At 46.5% G+C, this 24,112-nt stretch overlaps 2 protein-coding genes across 2 annotated transcripts; both read left to right on the plus strand.

Moving 5' to 3' along the window:
• The first annotated feature begins 4,927 nt into the window (after positions 1–4,927).
• LOC136512368 (uncharacterized) lies at positions 4,928–9,331 on the plus strand. Its single transcript, XM_066506332.1, has 4 exons — positions 4,928–5,480; positions 5,589–5,961; positions 7,628–7,758; positions 8,551–9,331. The coding sequence occupies exons 1-4, from the start codon at positions 5,355–5,357 to the stop codon at positions 9,028–9,030; spliced, it is 1,110 nt and encodes a 369-aa protein (XP_066362429.1). The 5' UTR covers positions 4,928–5,354; the 3' UTR covers positions 9,031–9,331.
• Positions 9,332–14,694: 5,363 nt separating this feature from the next.
• LOC136512762 (probable LRR receptor-like serine/threonine-protein kinase IRK) lies at positions 14,695–18,291 on the plus strand. The gene is made up of 2 exons (XM_066506761.1): positions 14,695–16,143; positions 16,535–18,291. The coding sequence occupies exons 1-2, from the start codon at positions 14,774–14,776 to the stop codon at positions 18,003–18,005; spliced, it is 2,841 nt and encodes a 946-aa protein (XP_066362858.1). The 5' UTR covers positions 14,695–14,773; the 3' UTR covers positions 18,006–18,291.
• The last annotated feature ends 5,821 nt before the right edge of the window (positions 18,292–24,112 follow it).

Below are 24,112 nucleotides of genomic sequence, written 5' to 3' on the forward strand. Positions count from 1 at the left end.
CCCGCTTGTACCCTAGGCACAAGCAGGACCAACCCACCACTCTCCTATCAAGGGGTCTAGGTCCCCATCCAAACTTGGACTCCAAGCCCCCACACCTAAGTCCCAGACTCAGTGTGGTGCTTAGACCTCCACCATCCTCGCCTCCAATCAGTCGGTCCAGAAATAGCTGGAACCCATGACAAGAGAGCAACGAGCCTTCCCTGCTCCCATAAACAAGTATGTGCTCAGGATAATAAGTCTGTGACCTGCCTAGAACCCAATGCAATGGCCGGTCCTTAACCAACACGGGCGGAACAAGGGCAATCTGAGCCTTGCTCGAATGCCAAACCAAGTCTAGTCCAAAGTACAATTCCGTTCGGTCTCCAATTATCATTCATATATATTCCATGTGATAGCAATATAATAACAACAATAATATCTTTTCTATCTCTCGCGAGTGACAGGCAATCACTCGACTTCTACCGGAGTCCTATAGTATAACAATCTACACAATCCTGTCATACTAATATGACTCATAGGATAAGGATATATATATGCAATTGGGTTTCATTCAACTCCTTAAACTTAATGCACAAGCATAAAATAAAGTGCAGAATAATAGGGGTTATGCACTGTGGCTTGCCTGGGTAAGGTATAACCAAAAGTTAGCTTTTCATCATGGTGGTACGATCAGCAAGTCACCATTTGCTTCTGCTTCTCCAGACGACTCCACGATCCACTGTTGCTCCTATCATGGTATTCGTAGATACAACGCAAGAACGTAAATAACCAATCGGTAATTGTAGTGCCTATAGTACGATCTCGCCTCTCCAACTAACGAGCTAGCTCCTAACGACTAATGCACTTCTGGGGACAAGTGAGGCTTCGTTTCTGGAAAATTGTTCTCGCTTGGCAAACCCCCAATTATTTTTATATTTGATTCATTAAATATATTTTCATACTAAGGCTCATTTAGTTACCTTAACAAATTAATTCCTATGGAGCTACAGAATTTATAGTGAGCACATAATAATGCTAGGAACCTACTATAAAAATTTCAGAGCCAATGCTATTACCAATTCATCGTAATAATTCCTACAAGTTTATGTTTTAACAATATTAAGCATCTCGAATTAATTAGATTACTCTTGAAAATTCTATGAAACTATGTGAATAAAATACACTAGAAGATAGATCATGATTTTAGGAACCTAACAAAATAAGTTTCACAATTTTTAGATTCATGCAAGGTTTTATTTTGAATTTACAAGTTTGCCTCTAGCAATTAAATCAGAAAATGCTTTGGAAAAGAAGAAGGGCCAACAGCCACCTATTCGGCCCAACAGCCCAGCGTGAACTCGATGTGCGCGCAACGGCTGGCCCAACAATGGCCCAGACAGGGGAGCCCGCGCGCGCGACAGTTTTGCAGAAATGGACATGCACTACTATATAATTAGGTTATACTGCTTGGCACTATTCCTAGAGACTTAGCTTTTGCACGGGGTCTTTGGAACATCCTATCTTTGCAATGGAGTAGCCCTCCACGTGCCCGCGCGCGACGAGGTGGTTACGGCCGGCATGGCCCGGTCACGTCGGCCCTCTAGGGCTCGCGCAAACCCACCTAGGGGGTCAATCATGCTCCCAGACAAAAACGGCTGCGCTGGGCAGCGGTTGGAAACCCGAAGGAACGCTGCAGTCAGCCGACCACGGTGGCGGTTGAAATAGTACGGTGCACAGCGGTGGCGGGGCTACTTCGACGAGCAAGAGCGATGACGAAGACAACCGAAAGAGGTGAGAGCAACAGTAGATTACCCTGAGCCGGTCCACAGTGATGGTAGGAGCAGGGGCAGCCCGAGCAGGTCCGGCCATGTGCACGAGGTGGAGATGGCACGGCTCCGCGGCGGCGTGGCCGCATCAGCTCCCCCCCTCTGGCGGATCCCTTGACTGCCCAAGGACGAGCACCGACACAAGGAAGTCAGGGCGAGCTCATGGGCACAATCAAATGAATTGCTACCGCTTTGCCCCTACCTTTCTTCCCCGCTTCTGGTCACAGCGGCGACATGGCCGCGGCGAGCCGGACTCTAAATTGATGCGAGGGAGGGCATCTGAGGGGACTTGCATGGTCGGAACCGCTAATTCCTTACGAGGCCTTGCTATAAGGACGCCGAATTGAGCCAAGGTGCCACGGCCACGCGTTAATACTACGGACATTGGCGCGGTGGCCCGCGACCGGACAAAGCCATTATGGCATGCCCACGCACGGCCATGTGCATGCAGCGGCGCAGCGTCGCGATGCGGCAGACGCCCGTGATATCTAGGTTCTTGGCTAGGTAGGTGGTTCGAGCGGTCAGACGGGCGCGACGTCGCTCCGGCGACTGCGCGACAACGCTACGGACCACCGTTGCACTCGCGACGGCCACGCCGCCACAACCCATCAGCGCAGCGTCTCGCGGAGGTGACCTAGGCCACCCCTAGCCCGACGGGCGGTCGTTAGCCCCCAAGGCTAACCACGGCACGACCCCAGCCAGGAACGGCCGGTCATGGTAGCGTGCATGTGGTGTCCGCGCCTACGGAGCCAACGGTCGAACGGTGATGAGCACGTATTTTAAAGCGACGCAAAAATTGCCAACGATCACGATTGAGGTTCAACTAATTTCACGACTCTAAAGTTGATCTTATCAGCTATCTAACGGAGCAATCCGCACAATAAAAGGGCCACCTGAGAGGAAGATACATGCTTGCCAAGATGAGTTCGTCCTCGAAGTTCCGGTCCGCGACAGAGCGTTGACACAGAGCTCGCGGCGCGTTCTAATGAACTTAGGCAAATTTTTCCGAGATCCACGTGACACTCAACACGACTATAACCTACATCATTCTCGAGTGCTCACCTTGGGGCAACCAATAGTGCTCCAACATATAAAAATTGCTTAATTATTTTTGTTGGAATTTAAATGTCGAAATGGCACTGTCGATTATCGTTACAGACTTAGAAAGGGCGAGAGTCCCGCTTGAACTAAACAACCATTAACACTTATGATTGAATTTTTAAAAGGTCGGAATTTCGTCAATTTCAACTAGACAACATGTCATGACCTAGTCCATATTTCGTACTAACTCGTAAAATTAAAACATTAAAGCACTATTTAAGTATGTTTCACTATATAATTTATCAAAGATAGCACTTTAAACTTAAATCGTTTGTTTGCCGACTTAACCGCGAAGAGTGGATTTAATTTCAATTTAATTTCCGAGCTTCGCAAAAACACTAGCTGACATTATTATTCTCCAAGATTTAAAATTACATGTCCAGCTACATAACTCGTCCTCAAATCTTTATTTCCACACTATACTCCTGTTATAATTGGATCGCTGTTCATAGAAATTGTTTTTATGCCAACCATTAACATAACTCATTCTATTCTTTTTGTTAGGAGTTTTCATCACCACCTCTTTACGCTAAGTAAACAAACTCACTATATTATTAGATCTATCTCTCAGGCCATAATCTTGGTGCTTAGCAATCCCGTAACACCTTACAACCAATCAGCTTTGCATGACATGATCCAATGGCTATTATCGATTACGGTCTTCACACAGCATGAAGCACATCAACATGGTGGAACAAGAACTAACGAAGGTAGTCCCTCAACTGCACCCGCGGCACCGTCGGCGGCGGGCGCCGTGCCGCGTCAGGCTGCTGCGTCCTCCTCCGGCACTCCCACGCGCTCCTCAGCCATCGGAACACCGGCCTCAACGCCTCGAGCCACCGGGCCACCACCTCGTGGAGCCGCCAGAACCTCCCGCCCCCGTCGCACCGCGCCGCCTCTCCCTGCAGGTCGGGTGCCCCACGAGGCGGCGGTGGCGGCGCGCGCGCATCACCACCACCAGCTGGTGGACGCTGCTGGTGCTCCGCCGAGAGCCGGACGGGGCTGGGCTCGGAGTAGCACCGGCGCAGGACGATGGCCCGGTTGAGCTGCGCCTCGAACGCCAGCCGCTCGTACTCGTCGAGCAGCGTGCTGTGCCGCCCACCGCACCCGTCGCTCACGTCAAGGCTGAACCGGGACATGACGTCCTCGGCGATGGCCGCGCCGCCTGGTGATTTCCCCTCGTCCGTGTCCATGGCAATATGCGGCAGCGGGCAGCGGCTCCACTGCAGTACTGCACTGATGCTAATGCCCCGGTCGTCGACGTGCGTGCGTGGTATTTAGACATGCTTGCAGTGTCCAGTGTGGTCCTGCGATCCAGCGAGGCGGCTATACGCCATTTCTTCGGCACGAAAGTTTGTGCGAGCTTGACGTGGGAAGGACGGCAGGGATCAGTGCACTGACGAGCCAACTTTTTGTAGGATTATCGACTAATTAAACATGCATGGCTGATGGCTCTAAACCTCTAATCCATCTTGGAGCCATGTACAACTGTCCATGAATCTGTACGCAAGGAATAAAACACCATAGCATATTAGCATAGCACCTTACCTTAAGGCTACACCATAACAGTATTATACGAGATTCCATCTCTGCCACTCTTATTCATTCCACATGCCCCAGAAGAGAAAAATCCATGTGCTTTCGCAAAGCATAATGTAAAGCTACATACTGCAACAGCAAGCAATCTGATCCTTTGTGAGTCCTGTTTTCGTTCCTGAAATAGCACTGCTTGCTACTACTATAATAGTTCTATTTACCAGCTCCACTTTGTTCTGTAGATTCATGTGGATGGATAAGCCCTTTCTTCTGAGTTTTTTTTTTTTTTTTGATCATGCCCTTTCTTCTAAGTTGATCGTATAGCAACATCGCTGCAGTTACATTCCCGACTTCTCTTAACACGTCAGCGTCCAGCGATCCAGGCAGCTAGCACGATGAAATTTCAACGAAGTTTGGTCCAGTGCCCGGACAAGTGTGTGTTGTGTGCGTGTGCGTCTCGAACAAAATTTTCACCGAAACGGAGACCAAACCGCAACGGTCCACGGACGGCACAAGTCTGACCGCGACGAACAGCACTTGCGCGTAGCGAAGCCGAAGCCGGCAGCCGCGAAGGCCTCCTCCAAATCTTCCTCTTGTCCTCTTCACGCACCCGAAATCCTCCTCGCCTGCAGCTGCATCGATCGGGCCAATAGAACCCCACGAAATCTCGATTCTCGAACCGCGAGGCTGCAGAAAACGCGTTGATCATTCAGATTCCTCCTAGTCCCCCACCCTCCAGATCCCGATCAGGCGGCGCGCCCCGACGCCCTCGTCGGGGATCCCGGATCTGTCGTCGAGGGGGAGCCGCCGGGGCGCCACGGCCGATGCGATCAGCACCCCTGCCGCGCTGCCAGAATCGACGACGAATCGGCTGACGCGGTAACTAGCCTCCCGCCGCCGGGCTCCCAGCCGATGGGCGCCTGCGGACTCACCGCGGTCGTCGTGCTGCTACTGCTCGCCTCGGCGCTACACCCTGCCCCTGCTTCTGCTTCAGGTAGAAGAAGCCTTCGGGAAGGCGAGAACCCCAACTCCGGCGAGGTGAGAACCCTATCATCTATGCTAAGTTAGCATTTTAGATTGGCGTTCTCGTGATTCGTGAATGGATTGAAGGGAATTTGGGTTCAGAGGTTGTTTGGATCTCTACAGGACGCTCCTGCACCAACCGTTTCTGGGCAGTCTTCAGCTGCGGGGCAGCAGGGTGAGAGCAAGCAGCATCAGAAACCACTGGCATCATTGCCATCACCACCGAAGGATACCAAGGAAGGGGGTAAGGCACAGGGATCTGCATCGCCACCGCCACCGCCACCGCCACCGCCGCCAACGCAGGAGAATAATTTGCAGAAGGCGGGCAGTCCTCCCCCAGGAGTTCCAGGACCGAATGGCGGGACAGGCCAGGAGGACACAGGAAGTCAGGGGAGGAGGGAGGAGACTGATAAACTGAAGGAGGCGATGGAGAAGTGTGCGCACAAGTGTTCCTCTGGAAAGGAATTTTCTGCTTGCCTTCAGGTTTCTGATGATGGTAATGCCTTGATTTCTATTGGAAATTCAGCAGTATAATTTATTAAGTATCACTTTCTGGATGTCCCCGTGCTATCCGATTGCTGTATCAGGGATATTGAGTCAGAATTAGGAGTGTTGTATTGAATTTGTAGCTCATAAAGGTTCATGTGTATCTGCCTTTTAGCTTTGGTTAGTTTGTTGCACGGGTAAAACCGTAAAAGCAATGTGATTCATTTCATGCGTTTTGTTCAGAATAAACTGCATTTATAGTACTAGTGTTCAATCAAGTTGTCTAGTTGATCCTAAGCATAGTCACCATGGGACTGACTAGGTGACTAGTCACGACTGACTAGGTGACTAGTCACGATTAGTTGTCCAAGGTCGGTCCTAGTCATCCTATATATATCAAGACTAACGTACCAGACATAGACTAATATGATATGTGTCCTAGAGTACAAATCAAGCATGAAGATAACTTTAGGGTGGTGGCTGCATGTAGGGTTGCAAATTGGGCTGAAAAACATGAGCCCAAGTGGCCCAAGCCATCCTAGATGCAGCCCATGTCCTAAGCTGCCGAGCAATTCCATTTTTTTTTCTGGTCGTCTACCCCCTAGCCGTCCAACTACTCGGACAACCACAAAACTAATCACCCTAATCGAGTCATGGCCCCTAGTCGAGTCCAGGATTCCGACTAGGACGACTAATCGTGATTAATCAGGCGACTTGATAACATTGGTAGTGTTTCCTATTTGCATATATAATTCGGTGAGTACATTTACCTTGTGATTCTAGTCAGATGTAATTGTATTAATCTATGGTGGGAAGTGCCTCACGATATCTTTGTAGCTAAATTAATCAAGCTATCTAAAATCAAGAAAACAGTAAGAGGTCATAAGATAATTTACATGCCTGGATATCCTTAAATTTAAGTTGTAGAAATTTCAAAGATTTTCCAACGTTAACATAATATGTGAACCAACTATTAATTAAGGGCCCGTTTGAATTCAATGAGATATGAGAATCCGGATAAAAATAATCACAGCAGTTTTGAGATTCTAAGAATCTTTGAGTTAAAATCTCTTTAAAATCCAGACCGTTTGGATGAGATATTGAGATTCTGGGATTATTTTTTATCTGGATTCCCAGAATCCCATGGGATTAAAACGGGGTCTAAGCTCGGAAGTATATTTCTCAAGTTTCAGAGTTTCACACCATACAATGGTTTGCCATCTAAGTGCATCACTGCATCGTCCTAAATCATTTTTTGTCATATATTAGCCTTTCTTTCCTCATAAAACCAGGAAAGAGGTCCTATTGTGGGCGACAATAAAAATGTATGGTACAATGACGCCAGGGATGTGCCTGTTTTAGTTATTATGTCATCATGAACATATGAAACGGTGGTAAATGGTTATTGGTTAAGTTCAATTTTACTGTATAGATCTGGCAGTTTTTCTTCCCTAAAACCGATAACTCTAAACGTTTTAACAGATACTGAAAGAAAATATTGGTACATAAGCTGAGGTTGTTTCGGGAATGATAAAGCCGTTATTTAATGCAAACTGTATTTTTTGTTTCTCTGGCCTTGAGATATATGAATAGACATGGAAATCATAGTAATGCATAACATATGTATGGCCTACACTGTCATGAATATAAAATGGGCCTTTTGTTTATTCTTGCAGCTTCAGGTGGGTCATATATTATTGTCCAGAATAAAGGCCAGCATGATATTGACGTTAATGTCAAAGAACCATCATCAAATATAAAAAATGATAAGAAGCCTCTACATCTTATCAAGGGTGCCTTTGGACAGGTATGTAATGTACTCTGTTACAACATTTGCATATTAGGTTTTCTTGAATAGTATGCATATTTAAGTTGAATAGATGTTGAGATTTACTCGAGTAACTGATCAGCCAAATTAAGTTTGGGTCATATATGGTGAGGTAGTGTTTCAAAATTGGCTTTACTTTAGAGCGTAAGATTTTCATGGTTCCTCATTCTCACCTCATGTGTTCATTCGGGGCCTGTAGTAGTAGGGTATGCACTTTTGAGTTGTTAGACTGGGTAGATTGCCTGTACATTCCGTTTGAGATTGAGAAGCTACATGTGACCTTTGAGACTAACCAGAATACTAGGCCTTTGAGCATACAAGCTGAGTCTTTGTTCCTTACATATTTGATGCAATTGAACTGCATTTGTTTCTCATATTTTTAAGAGGATTAAATGCGTGCTTGTCTAAATATAGTATTTCCTCCGTTCCAAATTATAGTTTGCTTTAGCTTTGTCCAATGTTAAACTTCTCTGACTGTGACCAAATTTTTGGAAAAATATATTAACATCTGCAAGCTGAAATAAATGCACTATCAAGACATGGAGAGTTTAATGAAACTATTTTGATGTCATAGATATTGGTGTATTTTTCTATAAACTTGGTCAAAGTTAGGGAAGTTTGACTTAGGATAAAGCTAAAGTGAACTACTCCATAATTTAGGACGGAGGGAGTAATTACTATTCCAAGGTTTTTTGTTTGAAATTTTATTATATGCATTATCATTTTGATTTTCTTGTCCGCTAATTTTTTTGGTCCAATTTATATTACCAGATGAACATAGCATATACCAGTTCAGATGTTGGGAATATTACATTAAGTGATGGAAAGGAGGACTGCATCATACATGTTGGGCAATCGGTTTATGATTTGCAGCAACAGTTGCAGCAGCTTGCAGCCTATGCAATGAGTTTGAATCCAATTTATGGAGCCTCTTTTTTTGTTTTCACTATTGTTTTGGTTGGCGTTGTATGCGCCTGCTGTAAGTTTGCAAAGAGAAGAGGCAATGTTGGAGTCCCATACCAACAGCTTGAGATGGGAGGTCAAGCACCGAACTCTTCAGGGGTGGACAACACCGCAAGCACCACAGATGGCTGGGAAGACGGCTGGGATGATGACTGGGATGATGAAGAAGCACCAGCAGGACCTGCAGATAAGAAACCTACAAGCAGTGTCTCAGCAAATGGCCTTTCGTTGAGATCACAGGCACAGACGAATAACAAAGATGGTTGGGATGTGGATTGGGATGACTAAGCTCCTACAGAACTTTGAATGTAGCTGTCAAATGAGGGAGAAGATACTTCCATCTGCCTGACTTGCAGGAAATAGTCAATGAAAGACAACTACAGCTCGAACTGATGGAACTCATGCTTGATAAAGTGACCCTTATCCGGGAAGAGGTGAAGGATTGCCTCACTTCATACGGTTTGTACTTCACTTTTTTTTTTCTCTGAGCTGATACACGATATGTTAGCAGTACGGATTTTAGTTCTTTTTGGGTTGTAATGCTACAGAAGAATTTGTTAGTATATAACCAAAACACACATTTTTATTCTTTCGTGGAGGTAACTATTCTTTTTTGCACAGATTCCTGAGTTCCATATCATTATTTATATCATTCATGCTGCACGCTTGGGCTGGTTGGAAGCAGATCCTGCTGAGCTGCCATATCAGACGCAACCCATAATTTGCTTCACACATGTTTGCTTCAGCTTGTGTCCGAATTGTAGTAGTGCACATTCTGCTGTCACTTTAGAGCTGTGCAAGAACAGGGCCTAGTGGGTGGCCTTTGGACCTTACTACAGTTCCATTGGTGGCCACCTCATCACATGCATTCTTTTTCGCTTTTTCTGTTTGTTCGTTTACCTTTTGCATTATGCCTCCGCTTGCATTTCGCTTCTTCCGGTTAGGCCCTGTTCGCTTCTCTTGTAATCCGTCTTTTTCAACTTGTTTATTCAGTTGGAACAGTGTTTTTCTTTCTCAACAAATCAGTCGGAACAGTATTTCTGCTTGTTTTTTCAGCGAAGCGAACGGGTCCGGAAACATTGTGGATAAGGTATTTGCAAGAGACATGGTTTGCTGGGTGCCTTTTCTCAATTACATTAGTTTTTGTGTAGACATCTTTGTAGCAATGATTCGGATCAGTCGCTCTACATTTGTGCTGCTGTTGTCTATGACCATTGACCATACCATCTAGACATAACTCATGTGTATTGTACTTGAGCCACTACCAACTATTATGTTCTTGCGAGTTATCCCAAGCATGCTTGCTTCATATCGAAATCGAAATCCAGAGTGTCTGACTGCGCCAATGATTGATACAATCATGCTATGGCCTAGCTCAGGGGCAGGCGGCTGGTGGCCTTGCTTCAGATTTGGGTGCGCAACAGTTCATGTGTTACTTTGCGGTTAGTTTTTTCTGGGACAAGCATAAAGTTGCTATACTGAGAGGGTGTTTAGTTGGGTGAATTTTGGATTTTGGGCTATTGTGGTACTTTCGTTTTTATTTAGCAATTAGTGTTCAATCATGGTCTAATTAGGCTCAAAAACGTTCGTCTCGTGATTTCCAACCAAACTGTGTAATTAGTTTTTTTTCGTCTACATTTAATGTTCCATGCACGTATCGCAAGATTCGATGTGATGGGTACTATAGCACTTTTTTTGATTTTGGCCTGCCAACTAAACACGGGCTGAGGCTTCTGGTACGATGTTCTTCCTGGCTGCTTCTATTTGACCACTTCACTGCTGGCTAAAGTTGCAGTTGATCTGCTAAAGTAACATCATTTTGCCTTGGATTCCTTTGTAAGTTGCTACTGTACATACTCTCTTGGGCGGCTACCTTTTGATATATCATATATCTGTACTCCTTGGCTACCTACCACAAATCTTTGCCTGATTGATCTGTAAAAGATCGACATGCAAGAGCACAATGCCTTGAGCACCGGTAAGAATCCTCATAAATTTTGGTGCATTGTACTTCATTTCTGGACAAAATATATATGCCGACCAAAGAAAATTACTAGGCGTGAGTAATCGCCTATGTAATGTTTGCTAGGGGGAAGACTGTGTTGTACATCTATTTGTCCCTCCTAGCGCGCCGGGGGCAAGGCGCGAAGATGTAACAAACAACTTTTATCGACCTTAATACAAAAATGTGCAAAACTTTTAAGTATTCAAGAAAAAAAAATTACGAGGGCTCGAATGGAGACCAGATCAGATGGCAACTTTTGCAGAGGGAGGGACCAACTGGAACTGCAGTGTTGGGACACAGTAGGTTTGCTGTCAATGAAACCCCGGGGTCCGGGTGGCAGGCCGAGGAGGCGAGGACATCACCGAGCTGGCATGCATGGGGACGGCTCAGGGAATTTGCTCCTTTTTCTTTTCCTGCCCCACCAACCATCTCTCCAGCCTTTCTCGCTTCTCGCAGGGGTTAAGCCATGGCTGTTTGCTTGGCTGCGGTGTTGTCAGTGCTGCGGCACGAAACGAGTGAGTGGGCAAAAAAACAAAACAAAGAATCTGATGCATTTCTTTGTTCGTGTTTTACTACTTACCGCCCCCTGTTTCGTGTGAAATACTTGAACAGTACTTTTAAGTGAATGAACAGTATTTTCCCTCTCAAGTTACGAAAAGTGTTGCAAATACCTCCTTCCTTTCGAACTTTTGATGCATTGATAGGATCGTCCTTTGAAATCTCCAGCTCATTTCATCCGGCCCCCTTGAGCTTTGAATTTTGAAAGCTGTACCCGTACGGCTCAACGACTGTGCTACTGTGTGTACTGTGTGCTCCTTGCCGTCCCTTGTCCAAATAGTGCTAGCAAGTTGTTGGGAGTAGCGTACAAGCCCGAAGGACACACGATCAGCTGCTGCAATTTGTAATGCCACGCAAGGACAATCTTGGCTGCCGAGGCCTCTTTGAAAATCCAATAATTTCACATCACTAAACAGTCCGATTCTCTCATGATTCCCACGTTCAAAACCGGTCCTAACAAGTGGGTGGTTGATTATGTTTAGCGAGGCTATCGGCCTGATCGCTTGAGGAATTCTGGAGGAATTTGAATGGTTTGGAGGAATGCTGGAGGAATCTATGAAAGAAAAATACTGTTCCGGATGAAAAAAGAAGCGGATCAAGCCGGATTTAAGGACACGCGAACAGGGCCTATAAGCTGAAGTCTCGACTTCGACGAGTTTCCAACTCTTGTTCATGTATCAATGAATTTCCAATTCTTTCTCTTTAGATCACGAATTTCCAACTACTTGACCAAAGAAAAGGGCGAGATCGATGTATTGAGAAAAAGAAATTAGTCAATATAATGAATTATTAGACTTGAAAAAGGTCAGAAACAAACATGACATACGGTTTCTTAGGCTGTGTTTAGTTTGCGAAATTTGGCTACTGTAGCACTTTCGTTTTTATTTGGCAATTAGTGTTCAATCATGGACTAATTAGGCTCAAAACGTTCGTCTCACGATTTTCAACCAAACTGTGCAATTAGTTTTTTTTCGTCTACATTTAATGCTCCATGCACGTATCGTAAGATTCGATGTGATGTCTACTGTAACACTTTTGGGAAACCTTTTAAGAACTAAACACAGCCTTAATAGATTGACTTCTGTCACACACTAGACAATTCGATTTTAAAATTACTTATAGATGACCAGATGGCCAGATTTAGGTGGCTAGTCCAAGACCCTAGCTTTTGGCCCGAACGAGCCCAACAGTGGCCCGTTTGTTTTGCTAAGAATCTACGATTGAAAGCACTGTTGATTTATTGTAATAAAAAATATTCGACCTGTTCGCTTGTTGGTTTTAGCCAGCCCAAACCAATCAACCAACGGTGTTTACTCATAAGAACAGGGTCACTGCCCGCTCGGAGTCATGTCGGCGTGGCCCCGGCCCTGGCCATTGAGCGCAACGATGACGCTGGTGCGGCCTAGCCACCACGCACATGGTACAACAGTGACGTTGGGTAGGCCCTGATCAACGTACAGGCCATGTTCGCTACCCAGATCAACGTATAGGCTTGAGCTTATTTAGAATCACTTTTCAGTTATAGAATAATATTTTTTTCTCATAATATTTTAGTATAAACATCAGTATAAATTAAATTTTAGCATCGGTGAATAGGGTGATAGGCTAGGAGAGCATCAAATTAAATGGTTTTCTACTACCCTCGCTAAACTAACAAACCGGTACCAAGAATCATATATGTTATGGTCCATTTTGGTATGATTTTTGTTACGGCTTCTCCACTAGCTTAATCGATCATGTACACAAGACAATGACTTCTAAAGCAAAAACCAAGCCAAAAACAGAAAAAGCCAAGCCATTTTTGCGTAGAAGGAAAAGCCACTGAAATATGGCTTTCTTTCTCTTCATCGTATTTAAAGAAGTCCAATGCCCTAGCAAAGAGAATATATATATATATATATATATATATATATATATATATATATATATATATATATATATATATATATATATATATTATATATATATATATATATATATATATATATATATATATATATAATATTACCGGCAGTCCCGCACCGCACGAACTCAATCAATTAACAATGGTACCATGATCTCACCCTCCATATCGTCTTCCTCTGTTGTCACGGCATTATGGACCCCCTGCCTTGTGGTCACGTTAGTCTTGGCTGTAGATAGTATGTCAGTAGACAAAAATGATTTTTAAATGCTCAAATCTTCTGTATATTAAAAAAAGAATGATATATCTATGCTTGCTTAAAATGTGAAATCACGAGTATACTACTAGCATCACATGAACTCAATTAATTAACTACCCCACCATGAGGCCATGATCTCACCCTCCACGACCTCCTCCTCAATCGTCGTGCCAACGTGGATCCCTCCTGCCTTCTCCTAGTCATGTTAGCCTTGGATGTAGTAGATAGTATGTTGCCAGATAAAATTGATTTCTTTTAAATGCTAAAAGCTTCTACATATTCAAAAAATAAATGATACACTGTTCATGCTGGAATGTTGAGAGAGAAAAATACTGCTCCGGCTGAAAAAAAAATAAGTCAAACAAGCTAAATTTTAGCTCAGCCGAACAAGCTGACGGATTGGCGCTAAAGCCCTTCCACCTCCGGCTAGCCCGGCATCCGTGGAATGAAAATTCCGATGAAGATGCTTTACTCCCCCGTGTTGACCTAAAAAATGATGTATGTATGCCTACTTAAAATACGAAATCTCGAGTATGTTTGCTACCACCACGTGAACTCAACCAATGAACAACCTTGCTGTTGATCTCACCCTCATCGTGGCAATCTGCACGGTGGACCGCCCCCATTCTACCTTTTCCGAGTCACACTAGCCTTGGTTTTAGATAATATGCCGGTAAACAAAATTGACTTTTAAATACTATGGGTGTGTTTGTTTCACGCCGAACCGCGCCTCGCCTAAGCCACGGATACACCAAAATGCGGCGAATGAAACAGCCACCACACCTGTTGCGTGAGTTGGCAATGAAAATGAACTACGCGCGTGTGGCGTGCCAAAACCGCGGCGGCAACCAAACAGCGATGTGAGACGCCACAGTTTTGGCGTGGCGGTTTGCGGCACGGGTAGGCGTCAACCAATTATGTTCTAAAATCTTCTGCATATTAAAAAAATATAATATATCTATGCTGGCTTATAAAATATGAAATCTCAACTTGTCTCGCTTGTTTCAGTTTATTCTCTTTCATAGAATACTATTGAATCAGCTGAAACTAGCCAAAATCAGTCAATATACAGTAATACTGAGTACCAGCCGAACGGGCCGTCGATTGGCTGACTGATAAGGCCCACCAAGGCTGATTTGGTAGCCCCACTGCGCAGTGGCCAGCGGAGCATTAATTGCAAGCGGTTTCCCAGTTCCCACTCCCCAGACGAAACCAGTAACCCGGCAGCAAGGACAGCAGTCAGGAGACAACAGTGCATCTGCGCCGTGAACCGCCGCCCAGTCCAATCAATGAACGAACACTTCCTATGATCTCGTCGCCCACCTCCTCCTCCTCCTCCGCCGCCGCCGCGGCAATGGCGACTCCCTCCCGCCTCCGTCGCCGCCTGCGCCCCCTCCTCCTCCCCGTCCTGGTCCTCCTCGCCGCGTCGGCCCGGGTCGCCGCGGCCGCCACCGTGAGCGACGACGTGCTGGCGCTGGTCGTCCTCAAGTCGGGCCTCTCCGACCCGGCGGGCCGCCTCGCGCCCTGGTCCGAGGACGCCGACCGCGCCTGCGCCTGGCCGGGGGTCTCCTGCGACCCGCGCACGGGCCGCGTCACCGCGCTCGACCTCCCCGCCGCGTCGCTCGCGGGGCGCCTCCCGCGGTCCGCGCTGCTCCGCCTCGACGCGCTCGTCTCGCTCGCGCTCCCGGGGAACCGCCTCTCCGGCGCGCTCCCCGACGCGCTGCCCCCTCGCCTCCGCGCCCTCGACCTCTCGGGCAACGCGATCTCGGGCGGCATCCCCGACTCGCTCGCGTCCTGCGACTCGCTCGTGTCGCTCAACCTCTCCCGCAACCGGCTCACCGGCCCGGTCCCCGATGGCATCTGGTCGCTGACGTCGCTCAGGTCGGTGGACCTCTCCGGGAACCTGCTCTCCGGGAGCGTGCCCGGCGGGTTCCCGCGGAGCAGCTCGCTGCGTGTGGTGGACCTGAGCCGCAACCTCCTCGAAGGGGAGATACCGGCGGACGTCGGTGAAGCCGGGCTGCTCAAGTCCCTTGATCTCGGGCACAACTCGTTCACCGGCGGGCTGCCCGAGTCGCTGCGTGGGCTGTCCGGGCTGAGTTTTCTCGGCGTTGGTGGCAATGGCCTATCAGGGGAGCTCCAGGCGTGGATTGGGGAGATGGCGGCGCTGGAGAGACTGGATTTGTCTGGCAACCACTTCGTCGGTACCATCCCGGACGCCATTTCGGGCTGTAAGAACCTGGTCGAGGTCGACCTCAGCCGGAACGCGCTCATTGGGGAGCTCCCATGGTGGGTGTTTGGGCCACCTCTGCAGCGCGTCTCCGTCGCTGGAAATGCACTGTCAGGGTGGGTCAAGGTTCTCGGTGATCCTGCTGCGACCCTGGAAGCAATGGACCTTTCAGCCAATGCTTTCACCGGGGCGATCCCGCCTGAGATTACCACCCTTGCAAGATTGCAGTACCTGAATTTGTCCTCGAATTCCATGTCGGGGCAGCTTCCTGCAAGCATTCGAATGATGCTGGTGCTTGAGGTGTTGGATGTGAGTGCAAACAAGTTTGACGGGGTTGTACCACCGGAGATTGGAGGTGCGGTGGCACTCCGACAGCTGCTAATGGGGAGGAATTCACTTACTGGAGGCATTCCTGACCAGATCGGCACATGCAAATCCCTGATTGCTTTGTAAGTGATCCTTTTTGCTGGCATTACCCAGTTCCTAGTGCATGTGCATGCGTGTTTAGTGGTTGACTAGATGACTACTAGTTTCCATATGTTTTTTTTTTCTCGTGTTAGTTTTTGCTAGTTCTCTGCTTCCTAGGTTGGAGGTGTCACTTAGAAAGCGATAGGCATGTCTTATTTGCTGTTTGGAAGCACTAAACTGAAAACGTGGGTGACATCTTTGTCTTGCTGCTTTGCCCTTATCCCACTGTCAGGTTCCATGCTTCTCTTGGATACACTAAAAAACGTGAGTCAAATTCTGCACGAATTTTGTTGCTGATTAAAAAAAAATATTGCAACAAACAAGGCAAAGCGCTTCTGTCGATTACTAGGCACTAATTCAGGTTCTTTGCAGGGATCTATCACACAACAAACTTGCAGGACCAATTCCTATGTCCATGGGTAACCTTACTAGTCTTCAAACAGTTGATCTCTCAGATAACTTGCTGAACGGCACCTTGCCGATGGAGCTCTCTAAACTTGACAGCCTGCGTTTCTTCAATGTCTCTCACAATTCACTGTCTGGGAGCCTCCCCAACAGTCGCTTCTTTGACAGCATCCCTTATTCTTTCATCTCTGACAATGACGGCCTTTGCAGTTCACAGAAGAACAGTTCCTGCAACGGTGTCATGCCAAAGCCAATTGTTTTCAACCCTAACTCCTCATCAGACCCCTGGTCGGATGTTGCCCCAAGTTCCCCAAGGAACCAGCACCAGAAGAAGATGATATTGAGCATCTCCACACTCATCGCCATTGTGGGTGGAGCAGTTATTCTTATCGGTGTGGTCACTATAACAGTGCTCAACTGCCGTGCCCGTGCAACAGTTTCCCGCTCGGCACTTCCTGCTGCATTGTCAGATGATTATCATAGCCAATCAGCTGAATCTCCTGAAAATGAGGCCAAGTCTGGGAAGCTCGTCATGTTTGGCAGAGGCAGCTCGGATTTCAGTGCTGATGGGCATGCATTGCTGAATAAGGATTGCGAACTTGGGCGTGGAGGCTTTGGTACTGTTTACAGGGCAGTGCTCAGAGATGGCCAGCCAGTGGCCATCAAGAAGCTGACAGTTTCAAGTATGGTCAAGTCAGAGGATGACTTCAAGCTGCACATCAAGCTTCTAGGCAAGGTGCGGCACCATAACATTGTCACGCTCAAAGGCTTCTACTGGACTTCCTCACTGCAGCTCCTTATATATGAATTCATGCCTGCTGGGAGCTTGCATCAGCACCTGCACGAGTGCTCATATGAGAGCTCGCTTTCATGGATGGAGAGGTTTGACATAATCATTGGTGTGGCCCGGGCACTTGCGCACTTGCACCGCTACGGTATAATCCACTACAATCTGAAGTCCAGCAATGTCTTGCTAGACACAAATGGTGAGCCCAGGGTTGGTGACTATGGTCTCGTGAACCTGCTGCCGATGCTGGATCGCTATGTGCTCAGCAGCAAGATCCAGAGCGTACTGGGATACATGGCACCTGAGTTCACTTGCAGAACGGTCAAGGTCACAGAGAAGTGCGACATATACAGCTTTGGAGTGCTGGTCCTTGAGATTTTGACAGGCAGAAGGCCCGTGGAGTACTTGGAAGATGATGTCGTTGTGCTTTCTGATCTGGTCAGAGGTGTGCTTGATGATGACAGGCTGGAGGACTGCATGGATCCACGGCTATCAGGTGAATTCTCGATGGAGGAGGCCACACTGATCATCAAGCTGGGGCTGGTTTGTGCATCTCAGGTGCCTTCTCAACGACCGGACATGGCTGAGGTGGTCAGTATGCTTGAGATGGTGAGGAGTCCTCAGGGTACCCCAGAGGATGATCTGGTTTGAGATCCATCTACTAGAGTTTTTCTCTTTTCTCATTCCTTTTTCATTCGTTTTGGGTAGATACATGTTGGGAAAAGAGGGAAAGTGCGGTCAGAAAGTATGTTTGGATCTGACTAGTGAGTTTAGCTTGGTTGCAGTATTTAGGGATGTAAAGCTGTTGGTTTCTTAAATTATTGGTCGGTCCCTTTGCGCGTAAGAAAGTATGGTACTGGTACATCAGCGCGATTAATCCTGTCATTGGCTAGTTAGGCTAATCCTGGAGCTATGCTATTAACAAAATCTTCGCTTTCGGAGCCATTTTCTGGTATGATACCTTGTTGAGGCTCAGTACTGTTGCGGCCTGTGCCGACTGCCGAGTACTCGACCGGGTCCAGTTGGCTGGCTGGTCAAGACACGTCGGGGACGTTTAATCGAGTTTGGCCCAGCGTGGAGTGCTGCCGTATAGGTTAATGTCGTCAAGGAGAGGCATCGACGTGAACAGCAAGCAGAGAAGCTATCTGGACCGGCGTTGAGGAAAAGGCTACAGGGAACGTCGAGTGAAGTGAAAATGGGCACTCGGTTGGCCAGCATTCGCATCATCCAAGCGTAGCTGCGTGGTCATTTGTTGACAGTTGGACAACTGAGTCTAGGAAGATGCAGTGACTGGGTCATGTTAGTATGTTCTTGTAGGAGATAGGAATACTGGTTTTCTCACCTATTTGTTTGTCTTGTTTTGCATATTATTTTCTGAAAAAACAAGTATTCGTTGAGAAAATACACATATTGGTTGTCTTGTTTTGCATATTTTTTCCTCACCACGGATTAGCCAGTGAGAAAATACACAAGTTTTCGATGTCAGCGGATGCAATGCAAACATGTAGGGGAATTCCTCGTATGCTATTAAAAAAGATCGTAATGCCTTGTGTGCTTCAGAAAAAGTTATACGGTCTTCAGCGTCACTACTCTAATTTTTTTGTGCGCTCTATGCCACTGCCGTCAGTTTGGGCTCTGACGCCGTCAAACTGCACGCGTGAAAAGTCAAAAATACCCTTAAGTCTAAATATGTCATTAATTTTTTTTGAGCATCTTAACGACTTCAAATAAAAAAACTCAAAATTAGAAAGTTGTAGATCTCGTCGAGATTTATAATTTTTATATAAAAATTATTTTCATTTAATTTCGCAAAAAAAAATATGATTTTTCTAAGATATATTAATCATATCAAATCATATTTTTTTGTGGAATTAAATGAAGATAATTTTTATATAAAAATTATAGATCTCGACGAGATCTACAACTTTCTAGTTTTGAGTTTTTTTCATTTAAAGTCGTTAAGATGCTAAAAAAATAATGACATATTTAGACTTAAGGGTATTTTTGACTTTTCACATCTACAGTTTGACAGCGTTAGAGCCCAAACTGATGATAGTGGCATAGAGGGTATAAAAAAGTTAGAGCAGTGGCTCTGAAGACCGCTGAACTTTTTCAAGAACACACAGGGCATTGCGATCTTTTTTACCGACACATGAGCAATTCCCCCAAACATGTACCGATCCACTAATGTCATCCTGGACCTCTGTAACAGTAGAAGATATGCTGGTTCTGTGGCGTTCTGCTAACTGAAATCAGGGGGTTATCCTTATTCCCGGATCTGACAAGATCAAACTTACAAAATGTTACGTAGAGTCAATCCATCAAGCTTTTCTTACGGCCCTGTTCATTTCGCTGATAAGCGTTAAAAAATATTGTTCGCTGATTTGTTGTGAGAGAAAAATAGATTGATAATTTTTTTTAAAGGTAAAGCTTTTCGTTCTTGCCTCCCGAAGAACCTAAGCATTGGCCTGCAGAACTGCAAAGATGTCAACAGACCAAGTGAGCAAGACCTATCGCCTGGGGCGAGGAGCTTGTGGCAGTTCATTAAGGAGACTAATCTCTTTGCTTTTACCATGGTTCCTGAGTTTCATTTTCTTTCTTGTAATCCGTATTCTTAACTTTTTAGATGTCTGCAGTACTTCCTTCTATAGAAATGCAAGCACGGCAGTGCTACTACCGTCACTTTAAAAAAAAAAAGAGAGTACACCTACCGCTCGGATGTCTGGACAGGACATTGCCTCTAGGTGCGCCTTCGACACCCGTGCCGTTCCTCTATCCGCATCCCCTCACGCCTCGCGTCCCGCACCCCTAGCACCCGTGCCCCGCATCCGTCGGAGGGACCCACGCCCCCGTGGCCCGCACAGTGATAGCCACCGGCCGCGCCGTGCAAAACTTCGATCTACTTTTACAATATCTAGATGAAACCTTTGCAACATACAGATGAAACATTTGAAACATACAGTTGAAACCCCATTGCAACATGCGCAACATCCCGATCTACTTTTGAAATATCTAGATGCAATACTTACAACATACAAAAGAAGATAGATGAAACACTTGAGACATGCGTCTGCAACATTTGCAACATATGTGTACAAAAACCAGATGAAATATTGGAGATAGGCGCTTGCAACATACATGTACAACCATTGCAACATATGCATGTAACACCCTCGTTGTTACACCCTAAATCATTTACTAAAACGTATCATGAACATCATGTTTATGTGTTAATACATGTGATAGAATGTGTAGATAAATTTCTTGTAACTTAAAATGATCAATAAAAATGTTAAACGAAAGTTGATCCAATAGTTCATATATAGAGGACCGAGCGTAGCTTAGTTGGCTTGCTCGCCAGATGTGCCAGTGGCCGGGCGTGAGTTCGAACCCTGGGTTCGACACTTGGGTGCCTCACGGGTTTCCCCCCTTTAATAAATTTGCAGGTCCTGTGTATCTGTAGCATCATGCGTGAATGTGCTACAATGGTCAGGGTGACGTGTCCATCACGTGCGAAGCCAGGATGACTTCGGATATCTCTCAGCCACGTATAGTCTCTTTGTATAGGTGTAGGTCTAGCGTGCACACTAGGGTGGGCGTGTGTGTGAGTTTGTGTGCATATGTTGGTGTGAGTTGGTGTGTGCGTCCAGATACTACAACTTATACTCGAAGAGTTGAGGCAAAAAAATAGTTCATGTATATTAAGTAGGGTTTAAAACTAATTTTTATTGAACAAAAATGCTATAGAACATACATGTGACGCTTAAATAAAGTTTGGAATTTGAACTTTATAGATGACAGTGAAATACTTGCTGTTGAAAAATAATATTACTATCTAATATTTCTACTAGCCTAGAAATTACAAATTGAAATCAAGTTCAGCTCAAAAACTTAGAAAATTTCTAAGTTTATCAACAGCAAGACATTGCTATGTTTAGCAAATTATTTTGAGAGATTGGGTTAAGGGGTGTAGTGTTATAGCTCTATTCGATAGTCTCATATGCCATATTTGAGCATGGTAAAGATGGTTTGGCTCCTGGAGCAACCATTTAGTCGTTTTGGGTGCTTTAAAATTTGTGCACGTCACAGTTTTGGGCTGGTTGGCCGCATGGGCGCGATCACCATGTTCGGGAGTTCGGCGTCGCCACGCTGACTGCTCCATGTGCACGCGCGCTATCACGCGTGGCCGGCCACGGCTGCTTTGGCCTGGCTGTGGCCTTGCCGTCGCCGGTTCTAGGTGCGTGGAGCTGCCGCTGCTGCTTACGTAGCCGGGCGGTGCTGCCGTCGGCCCCACCGTGTTGCCGCACTACCGCCCCACGCCGCACCGCAACCGTTGCCAGTGTTGTCGCCTCGCCGTCATGTCTATGCCTCCATCTACATCTCTACGCCGCTGCCGGCCCAGTGCGATGCTGCCTCTACTACGCGCACGTGGTCGGGCTCGCCATTGCCTTGTCATTTAAGACACTACGGCCACACGGGTCATGCCGGTCGGGGATGCGCGCGCTTGTCCATAGCGTCTGCACGCGTGCCTCCACGATCACGTCGACCGCGTCCCGCCAAGGCATGGATGAGCCAAGCCCACCTGCCACACCTCATCTCTCTCTCTTTCTCTCTTCTCCCTTCGCTGCCACCGTCGAGCCACGCCATCAATTGGCCACGGAGTGATCACCTCTATTCAATTCAGCGCATCCACGCCTTCACCATCAGGTGCTCGCACTGCTCGACCCCACCTAGCCATGAAGAATGCACGTCCAAGCTCCAATTTTAGAGTTTCCCCACCGCGGTGCTGATAAGGCCGCATCCGGCCATGGATGTGGGCAGCCCTCCTACTGACCATCTCAAGCCAATTCGCCTACACCACTTGCTTCGCCTTGTCTCCCTCTTCACCTTACGCACGCCAGCCGAACCGCTACCGCCTTCCCATCGTCGTTGACGCGACCGTACCGCCGTGGTGCGCCACCGCACGGCTCGGCCGCACGTGGCCAGCCCTCTTCCCTCATCCACCGCCCCAACTATCACCTTAGCCTAGTCTAGGGTAGCCTCATGATGCTCACGTGCTAACCAGTTAGTCCTGTAGTTACCCTAGCTCATTGGAACAATGGCGCCGCCGTCGTGGAGGGTCGCGCGCCGCTGCAGCTTTCCCCAACCGATCATGTCACCCCGCACCGCCGCTCAGCGTAGCCGCTCGGGTCAGAGATGGTGATCGATCCGTTAGGTGGGCCTGCTCAGGTCCCAGGTGGCCACCGTAGGCACTCGGTGCTACCGCTCGCCGTGCTGCCGTGCGCTGGGTCACCGAGGGTGTGTGTGGGGAAATTCTAGGAAAACCAGGGGGCTAAGTGAAAAGGTTTGAGAGAGGGGGAAATAGTGTTAGTACTTAGTTGTCATTCGGGAGAAGTTCAAGGTTTCTTTTGCAAAATCACCAGCGCGCGAGATTCCCTAGCCGCGGGTCGTCTCGCGCTGCAGGTCGGCCTCGCGTGGGCCATACCGTGGGCCACCGTGCGCTCGAACGCGCTGCATCGCGTGGGCCGCACGTGTGGGCCACGCGGGAGAATTTGTTTATCTTTTTTATAAGGAATTAGAAATAGTTTTCTAATTTAATTTTTGAGCTGATCTTTGGTAGATCATATAAAATCATGTAGGTGTCCAAAAATTGTGAAACAAATTTTGCTAGGTTCCTAAAATTATGCTCTATCTGTTAGTGTATTTAGTTCATATATATACATGTTGATACCAGGAGCTATTAAATCATTTGAGAGTGCTCAATATTATTAGGTCAAATATTGTAGGAATTTTTGTAGTAAATTGGTGATAGCTTTAGTCCTAAAATTTTTATGGTAACTTCATTATATTATTATTTGCTCACTGTAATTTTTGCAGCCTTAGAATAGACTAAGCATTAGGGTAGTTAAATGCTCTTTGTTTCAATATACATTAAATCATTAGTAGAAATAAAGATATATCCTTAATTTGTAAAGCTAGGTGTTTGTTAGTTGAATCCAACACCTTGCTTGATGAAAATGATAGTTAGCTTAGTATCTAAGTCATTAGAGCTAGCTTAGTAGCTTAGTATACGTATTCTTAGTTTAGGAGTTGCTGTTGCTTAAATGCTAAGTGTTGCATCATCATCGCATGCATATAGAGAACGAGTTGGCGGACATCGTGACCACCGGCGATCATGAGTTTGAGGAGATCATCGAGGAGTATGAGGAGGAGATTCTCATGCAGGAGAAGGTCCTAGAGCGCCATTGGCTGACTCAATTGACACCGCGCCTGCCCAAGGCAAGCCTCGATGCATAACCCCTTATTTTTGGATAATCACTGTTTATATATGTTATGTGCATTTACGTTACATGAATTTTATGGAAACCACATGCATAGATATACCTGTCCTAAGAGTCTTACTAGTGCAGGTTCGAGTAGCTGCTATGCTTAGGTTTCGATAGCGTGAGTAACATGTCATTACTCACAATAGGTGATTATTATAATTACTCTCAAAATAAAATGATGAAAGGAAAAATGGAGATAGGGCAGGGATATGGTATGGTATTGGTAGGTGTAACAGGTTGTGTCCCACGACCAACGGGGCTTAGCTTGGTTATAGTTTTTTCCCTATCTGTGTTGATTAAGGACCGTCCGTTGCTATAGATGGTAGTTAGGTCACAGATTTGTTATCCTAATCACATACTTCCTTATGGGAGTGGGAAGGCTCGTTACGCTCTTGTCGGTGTGAAAAGTGACCAACACGTAAATATTTGTAG

Source organism: Miscanthus floridulus, chromosome 16 (assembly GCF_019320115.1).
Source record: "Miscanthus floridulus cultivar M001 chromosome 16, ASM1932011v1, whole genome shotgun sequence".
Lineage (NCBI taxonomy): Eukaryota > Viridiplantae > Streptophyta > Magnoliopsida > Poales > Poaceae > Miscanthus > Miscanthus floridulus.